Below are 9,320 nucleotides of genomic sequence, written 5' to 3'. Positions count from 1 at the left end.
TACAGGCACGCACCACCATGCCCAGCTAATGTTTTGTATTTTTAGTAGAGACGGGGTTTCACCATGTTGACCAGGATGGTCTCGATCTCTTGACCTCGTGATCCACCCGCCTCAGTCTCCCAAAGTGCTGGGATTACAGGCTTGAGCCACTGCGCCCGGATTTTATGCATTTTTAAATCATGTTTGGTATGATTCCATTCTTACTATCATTCTTTAGTGTTTTCATTTTATTGCTCTAACTTTAGATTATTTCTTCACTAATTTAATCATTCTACCATTGACAGATTTATTTCTAGTTCCTGGCTATAACCATAGTTTTGCAGTGAACTCTCTTGTACGTGTCTCTAGGTCTATATGAGCAGAAAAATTTCCAGAATGTATACCTAAAAGTAGAATTTCTAAGTCACCTGTGTGTATCTGTAACTTTACTAGCTTTTGCTGAATTGTTTTCCAGAGTGGTTTTACAAATGTACACTCCCCACAAACTGTATAGGAGATACCTTTTACTCAGTATCTTTGCCAGTAACTTCATATTGTTAAGAGTTTTACGTTTTTTTCAGTGTAATGTGTAACTAACAGTGTTATAGTGGTACTGGAGATAAAATCAGTTAAAAATAACAACCACCACCAAAATCCCTTTCCTCATTAAGCTTACATTGTGGTGTTGTCCAATATTTTTTTGTTTTGTTTTCTGTGGTTCATTTCAAAGTGAAGCTGTCTGTTTAATGGCAACATTTACCTAGTGCTTAGTCTAGTTAATACATTTTGCTACTTCATTTTTCTAATTATTTTTATTGTTTTGGCATCTTTATTGTTTTTAATCACTAGGCGTTGAGTTGGGTTTTCTTGGAATTAGTTATTGCCAAAAAATTTATGTGATGAAGAGAGGGCCAGGGAGGACTTACAAGTTTGCTATTTTTTGTTTGCTTGCTTGCTTTTTTTGTTTTACAATGCAAAGCTTTCTTTCCTTGTTTTCTGCTACCATACAACCTTTTTGCAAGGAAGTTTGTAATGTGATTGTTTTAGTATGAAATCTGGCACTACTGCTTACTTGATAATTCCAATGAAAGTGACAATGTAGGGTTGTCATTGTTGGTGGGCTTTATTTGTTCATTTATTTTTCTCCTTCTTGAATTATTTCTAGGAGTAGAAGATGAAAATACTCAGCTTATACTAGAAATACTCATGCTTATACTAGAAATCTTGACTGACTTTGGCATTATTTTATTTCCACTGTAACTTAATTTTTTTCCATTTTCAGTTATAAAAACTTGGTATCTCTGAAAATAGCTGATACTGATATAAGACCGAAGATCAGTTTAAAATTTAATGCAAAAGGTATTATTTTATTTTTATATGCCTTCCATTGAAAACTGTGTTAAAATTTTTTACTTCTGTTGTCAACTTTCATGCCATTAACTACCACATCTTCACTGCGTTTGTCATTCACTGAACTTGGGTTTATACCAGCAAGCAGCACTTGGTGTAGGCTGGAAATCACAGACAGGAAGATCAGCAGATGTATGGACCTCACATTACCTTGGCATTCTATAGAGAGACATGCTAGTTCTGGTGCATAGCTCTAACTATACTGTGGGATTGTGACCTAGCAGAGGTTCTCTACCAACCCTCCTTCCCTTGCTGCATTCCTTCTTAACAGAGCAAGCATTAGAGTACCCTTACATGAAAGGAATGAACATTTTGAGTTTGAGACCAACTACTCTAAACTTAGCTGCCAGCGGTGTAGGAGCGTGCTAGTACATTTCCTGCCCAGAACCTGAAGACTTTAATTAAGGGACCCTGGGCTCATGAAAGAATAGTTTGGTGGCAGTCCAGCCAACTTCTTATTTGGCAACCCAAAGGAAGCTCCCTGTGTCATTTGCTTTTTAACTTTGCCCCCCCCCCCAGTGTATATCAAATATTTCAAGCAAAAATGTTAATTTAAAAAATCTCTTGAAACATAGAATCTTGAAGGATAAAATAATAAAGTTGTATTATGTGACAGATACATATTTTGATATACATACAAAAGCCAAATGCCATCATATATCAAATTATTAGTACTTTCTAATTCACCTCAGCCTACTTTTCTCCTTTGAAATCACTATTAAAACAGGAAAATACCAAATAGTTCAGTTTCATGCCTTATTCCGTATTATTGATGAAATATCTACTTTATTATCTTTTTTTGAAGGGGTAAGAAGATGACATTTATTAAGTCAGGGTTTCTCAAACATTATACATATATTTGATTTTGTTAAAATGCCGATTTCAGTTCAGTAGGTCTGCAGTGGGGCCTGAGACTGTGCTTTTATAACAGGCTCTCAGGTGGATGCTGATGCTGCTGGTCTCTGGGCTACCTGAGTAGCAAGGAACTAGATTTTTTTGCATTTCTTGATATAGATCTGAGCTATCTAGTATAGTAGTCCCTAGCTATATATGGCTACTTAAATTTAAGTTAATTAAAATTAAATTTAAAATTCAGTTTCTTAGTCACCCAAGCACCCAAGCAGCATTTCCAGTATTCCACGACTATTAGTGCAAATATAAAACATTTTATCACACCACGTTCTGTTGGACAGTGCTGATTAGGATAAAGTATAATTGATTAAGTAAAGCGTAATTAAATGTTGACAATTAGCAGCCTTGGCAAATTTCAGAATTTTTAAAGATCTAATACTTCGATGCTATTTTGTTGCCAAAGATCATTTACTTGAACAAAACCTTGGATGGTTGAAAGACTTCTGTGGTGATTAGTCTTTGATTACTTTTGCTTGGGAACATGTTTCTGTTTAGATTTTTTGACAGAGAGAAAGCAGCATGCTTATTGAGCACTGGTTGTAGCAAAGCAGTGTACTGTGCTTCATTCTTTTGGAACAGTTTTTATCCTACGGGAGCTAAGGATAAAATATGAGAGACCAAATAGAAAAAGAGCATTAATGTGGAATGTCTTGACTTCCCAAAATTTATTTTCAGATGAAATGCCTATCTTCAAGCTTGATTATAATTATTTCTATCATCTGCTTCATATAATTATTATTTCTGGTACTGACATTGTTCGGCAAATATTTGATGAGGCTATGCCACCCCCTCTTTTGAGAAAAGAGCTTCTTATACACAAGAATGTGCTGGAATCTTACTACAACCATCTCTGGACCAATCATCCTTTGGGTGGATCATGGCATCTGCTTTATCCTCCAAACAAGGAGTTACCACAATCCAAACAGTTTGACTTATGCCTCCTACTAGCTCTCATAAAGCATTTGAATGTGTTCCCTGCACCCAAAAAAGGATGGAATATGGAACCGCCATCTTCTGACATCTCTAAATCTGCAGACATCCTGAGACTGTGCAAATACAGGGATATCCTCCTTAGTGAGATTTTGATGAATGGTCTCACTGAGTCACAATTCAATTCAATTTGGAAAAAAGTTTCAGATATTCTTCTGCGCCTTGGGATGAAGCAAGAAGATATTGATAAAGTGAAGGAGAATCCCATTGAGAATATCTCCCTTGATTACCATCAGCTGTCCATCTACCTAGGCATACCCGTACCAGAAATCATACAGAGGATGTTATCCTGCTATCAACAAGGTACTAAATGATTATTTACTTCAGCAAATAAACTTCCACTGAATGTCTGCTCTGGGCCAGGCACAGTGCAAAGGGCAAGAGAGTCAGTGAGCTCACATTTTTGGGAGAATGGACGCATTAGGAAGGTAATAGAAATTATAGTGCTAGAGATGTTTCCAGAATACCATGGGAAATCCTAGGCTAAAGGAGTCCAAAAAAGCTTTCTGGAGAATATAATAGTTAAAGAATTATTAATGGCATGCAGATGTTAGCCAAGTGAAGACGAAGGAGAAGAATGTTTCAGAGAGAAATAAAAATAAAGGTATAGAAACAAAAATATACTGCAGCAAAGTAAAAAAGGTTGGCATTATTAAGATTAAAGTACGAAAGAGCTCATAGAATACATTCAAGAGGATTTTTTTAGTCACATTGAGGAGTTTGCATTTTTCAGAAATAAATCATTGAAGACTTTTAAGTAGAGTTGTATCACTTTAAGTGGTGTTTTATTCTCCAAAATTAGTAAAGTCTAAAACCATCACAGATAGGTACTATGTGGTTTCAAAGATGTCCTTTTAGACACAGTGGATATGTTTTTTCTCCTTTTTAGCAGAACCTTGTTTAGTTTACAATTTTAGCAGCTATTCATTGGCTGTAGGTAATTTTTAAAATCAGATAACATTCATGCAAGTGTCTGTATTCAGCAATGGCCATACCCCAACTTGTCTGTTGATATGGAAAAGACTTCAGACTTCCTCTCCCATATCTCAGGATCCCTTCTCAGCTATTCTCTTGGAAAGCAGAGTTCAAGGCATGTCAACATCACTGAAACCCTTGCTATGCTATTCAGAGAACTTCCTGGTCCCAAGTTATTTACAGCCTAGTGAACAACTGAAGATGCTATGTAAACATACAACTTTACACGTTTCTAGTGATCTGGTCCAGATTTTCTTTAGAGATAATTATTATGTCCAATTTCAGTCCTGGTATTTACCAAGGCTCTGGAATACCTTTGTTTTCTTGCATAATATAAGCATGAAAGAAAAGGACACAGTTTGATATATAAGAAAGTCAGGCAAGAATCTTTGACTTACAAATTTGGGTTTTAAAAAATATATTTATTAGGATTTTAAATAACAAAAATTCATGAGAATAGAGTAATTATTTGAGAAAGAGTTTTGAGTACTCATTCAATGCAAAGCATTTTAAACAGCTTTTACTCAAGTAGTCTGAAGAGCTTATTGGCCTTTAATAAAGGCTTTCTTAGAATCTTATATTTCTTTCCTTAGCTATTATAGTTGCTTTTCATTTGGATATCTGGTAATTTGATTAACATACATCATCCCACTAAATCTCCATGAAGATTGTCTTTTTTCCTTCACCATTCAATCTCTAGATCTTAACACAGCCTGATATAGACTGTAGGTGCTCAATAAATATTAATGGGCAAGGAGAACAAGTGCTAACCTGGATAAATCAGATTGCCAAAAAGGCCCCAACTTTCAGTGGAGGTTTGCTGTATAATTAACTATTATTTCATGGCATAGGACTGTAAACACAAGTATTTGTTGCTTGGTTTAAAGTGTTTGTGTTCTAGGCTTTATCTGTGATACTACATTTTTGTTTGTTTACTCTTTTTTTTCTCTAATCATGAGTTTATAACCTTTATATAATAATCTAAAGATTGTGCCTTGTCTAAACTGGACTGATGAGCAAAACTGGTTATTTTTCCAGCTGCTTACAGGATAAATTGGTGCAATATAAAAATATTCTGCCTTTTCTTAATCCTAGCCAGACATTCATTTGTTGCATTTGTAATTATACATCTAAAATTTTTTTTTATGTATTATAGGAATTGCTCTACAGTCAATAACGGGCAGTCAGTGTAAGTATATTTAAAAATAAAATATGTAAGTGACTTTTTAACAAGGGGTATCTGTGGAATTTTTATTTGATCAGATAAACTATAACTGTTAAGAATTTGGAAAATTATGTGGTCAAGTCACTACTGGTCTGCTGAATGGAGAAAGATCTTTATTCTGCCCTGGCCTTAGTGCATGTGCTCCAGGATTTTCCCAAAAAGGATGTTCTCCTGTTTTACTCACAGAAACTTCAGCAGGAAAAAATACCTTCCCGTTTTCCCTATCTGTTTGACATTTAGCGTGTATAATTTTATTTAGTCTGTCTATTGTTTATAGCTATATACTTTTTTGCCAGGTGGTGAGTTGTAATTTTTTTATTTCCATTTTTGTGCTATTGTTTTTTTAAGTGTAATTAATATCCTTCGATTAAAATTATGCTTAAGAAAAAACACCAAGTATTTGTTTGGGGTAAAATGTTGTTAGACTATCTGAGACCAGTCAGACAAAGTCTACAAGTTTTGAGACTGAGTCTCTGGGGCAATATCAAGGAGCAACGTGTCAAAGAAAAGGTTACGTAATAGGGGGCTCACATCCCTCTTATGAAAAATAAAGAAAAAATAAAAAGTAGATCTTCTAGTTTCTTCTTTATATTTCAGATATATGTGCTAAAATAATACTAGTTGCAGTATCAATAGGACCAAGGTCAGAACATGCAAAAAGTTAGTATTTAGAGTCTACTTAAGTTCTGGAGTATCCCATATCTAGAGTCTACTTAAGATACCAGTAGGTAACATGGCATTTAGGTTCCAGGCTGTTTGGCAATTTGGTAATTGATAAATGAACATCACATTTTCATTGGGTAATTGAAAAGAGTAAGATATCTTTTATTTCTATTTTGGGAATGTTGCTTTTTTGAGCAAACATTATTTATAATATTGATAAGAAACTGAAATTATTTCATCTAGATTTTGAGAATTTTGCCTTTAATGTTTAGGTATTGAAATAGAAGAGTTACAGAACGAGGAAGAAGAACTAAGTCCACCTATCATGGAATACAATATAAATGTGAAATCAAGCCCTGAAATACAGTTTGCAGAAATTAATAAAGATGGGGCCTCAATACCCAGTGAATCTTCAACAGAATCTCTTAAAGATCTCCAGGAAGTATAAGCTTTCATTAATATTTGAATTAGAAGAACTTATTCTGGGCCTTTACTTTGTTGCATGTGCTATATTTAAAGCATCCCAGATAATTTTAGTTTATATTTATCATAGTGTTTATACAGAGCTTAAATTGGAATGGTCCTTTCCTCAGTACTTCCTTCCATAATCTTTCCTGCCATAACCATTTATTTTGCTACCATTTATTAAACACTTACATGACAGGCATTATGCTAGATTATAATATGTTTGTTTTAATCCCGATCCAAGTGGATGTGGGAAGGTATTGGAAAGTAGAAGAAAGTATAGTGTAAAATAGAAAGGAAAGAAAGGAAAAGTGGGATATTTCAACACCATTTGCAGAGGTAGAATGAAAATTATCCAAAATGGAATCTCCATATTTCTTTACAAATAAGTGGTAATGGTTATAATATAGTCACTAAATTCTTCTTAGACCTTTTTTTTTAATCTCATGGGCATGAATATGTTGCTTTTAAAAAGCGCCTTCCTCTTTGTTACTCATATCCATGTGTGTAAGTGAGTATCTGTGAACTTTTATCAGTAACCTACTTACTGACATTGTGTTGTTCCTTTATACATCAGTGATTATGTAAGGACAGAAGAGTAGGATTAAAATAAAAATGATAAAAACAAAAATAATTGTTTCCATAGACTCTAGAAAGAAATATCTATAATATTAGAAAACAAAAGATCTCAGTGGTTAGAGGAAATATATTTTGCAAAATAACCCTTTGTGCAGTTTGAATTATGTATTTAATAAATGATTTCTTACCTACTAGGTTAAGAGTAAACAAAGGAAAAAGAAAAAGACTAAGAATAAAAAGGTAAGAGACTATACTAGCATTATAATACTGATAATGGACACGAGTTAAATACAGGAATACATTGTTAGAACTTAAATTAGTTCAGGTAGACATATAGCTCAAATGATTCAATAGCTTACTTAATAAATGATTATAGAGAAGTCTACATTTGTTATATCCTGAATGATTTTTAAATGATTTTGAAGTATGAAATGGTATTTCGTACTTCGCTTCCCTAAATTGTAATTTATACATTTGCACCATATATAAATATAGACTGAATTAGTCACATGGAAATTTCATTAATTTCTACATACCACTTATTTTTAAAATGCATACTCATTGTTTTAAGAACAGTTTATTTTTGTCATATCTTTATTGATATGTTTAGAAGCCGCTTTCAAAACTTTGAGAAATCTTGATTTTTTTTCTTTTATGTCTGAGACTATGCCAAAATGCAATAATGTGCACAAAAAGGTACAAATACAAACTTCTTGCATTGCTGCTGCTTTGATTTTTGTCAGTTGCAAAATGAACAAGTCAGTATCTAGCACAGTTTTAGCTGTGAGTCTCTTAATTGCTTGGAAAACAATAAGGGAAAGCCACTTGTATTTTTTTAATCAAGCGTATAGCTAACCACCATGTTATGCAACTTTGTGGTGAAAAAATGATTTTCTAGCCTGAAAAATATATTTAAGACCTTGATATATTCTGCGTATTATAAACTGAATGAGAATATTTGCCCAGCTACAATCTTGTGACCCCATGTTGTTAGTCATTTGAAAGTGTAACCAAATTGTAATCATTAATGAAACTTAAGACAATGAAGATGATTTTGTAAAATACTTATGAAGTCAAGATTTTAAAAAAGATAATTTATATTCAAATCTGATAAGTAAAATATCATTATTGTTATATTTAACAATCACTTATAACTTATTTTAAAAGTTATGAAAATTAAATTTTATTTTAAAAATGTGAGTATGGAGATATTTTTCTTACTTTTAGACAGTTCTTATCTGATAAAACAAATGTTTGTTATTTTGATGATATTTTTAATTTTTGCCAAAGTATTGATTAGTAGAGGGTCTAATACTACATAAAACTGGCCAAGTAAATTCACAGCTATCAAATCACCAAACTAAGTTGCAAGGACATATAATGTGTCTTGCTTTTACTGCCATAATAAAATATGATAATGCTCAAATTCTCAAATTTAGTTAAATGAAAATCCTATTTCTTCATCAAATTGAAATTAAAAAGGGAACAAACACAACTGGAAATAATATTATTGTAAATATACTACTCAGAAATTCATGACTAGTAATTTTTTAATTAAATGTCAACAAATATCTAGGAACTTTTGTTTCTTTAATATCCTAAGGTTTTCTTCAATTTATATTATTAAGTCAAAATACTTTTTGAAAGTAAGATAATTTTATCAAGATAAAATTTGGACATTAGAAGAGAGATCTTGTATCTTTTACCCAAGTTTTAAAGTGGGACCTAAAAAAATGTCCTAGGACATAAAAATGCTAAAATTTATGCATGTTATTATTTCATGTGGAATAGTCTTATTTAAATAATTACTGTTATTATAGGCATAAAAAATTGTTTAGTTGTAGCGCAAAGCAACCAGTTATAAAAAGTGAAGTCAACCAGAGGGAGACTCCATTTCAAAAAAATAAAATAGGCCGGGCGCGGTGGCTCAAGCCTGTTATCCCAGCACTTTGGGAGGCCGAGGCGGGTGGATCACGAGGTCAAAAGATGGAGACCATCCTGGTCACCATGGTGAAACCCCGTCTCTACTAAAAATACAAAAAATCAGCTGGGCATGGTGGCGCGTGCCTGTAATCCCAGCTACTCAGGAGGCTGGGGCAGGAGAATTGCCTGAACCCGGGAG

General features: G+C 33.3%; 1 protein-coding gene across 5 annotated transcripts in view; it reads left to right on the top strand.

The window, feature by feature from the left end:
* DZIP3 (DAZ interacting zinc finger protein 3) overlaps nt 1-9,320 on the top strand; it is a 109,113-nt gene that overhangs the window by 52,111 nt on the left and 47,682 nt on the right. For 4 of the 5 annotated variants that reach the window (XM_017510414.2, XM_017510417.2, XM_017510415.2 and 1 more), the window contains exons 13-17: nt 1,262-1,338; nt 2,977-3,594; nt 5,423-5,455; nt 6,427-6,596; nt 7,394-7,438. In XM_017510414.2, coding sequence (XP_017365903.1) covers nt 1,262-1,338; nt 2,977-3,594; nt 5,423-5,455; nt 6,427-6,596; nt 7,394-7,438 — 943 coding nt within the window. The remainder of the gene's footprint in view (nt 1-1,261; nt 1,339-2,976; nt 3,595-5,422; nt 5,456-6,426; nt 6,597-7,393; nt 7,439-9,320) is intronic. The other variant, XM_017510418.2, reaches the window with a different exon arrangement.

The sequence above is a fragment of the Cebus imitator genome, unplaced genomic scaffold, assembly GCF_001604975.1.
Source record: "Cebus imitator isolate Cc_AM_T3 unplaced genomic scaffold, Cebus_imitator-1.0 Scaffold439, whole genome shotgun sequence".
Classification (NCBI taxonomy): Eukaryota; Metazoa; Chordata; class Mammalia; order Primates; family Cebidae; genus Cebus; species Cebus imitator.
The sequence above is the reverse complement of the archived record's forward strand: the minus strand, read 5'-3'. Positions and strand labels throughout refer to the sequence as shown.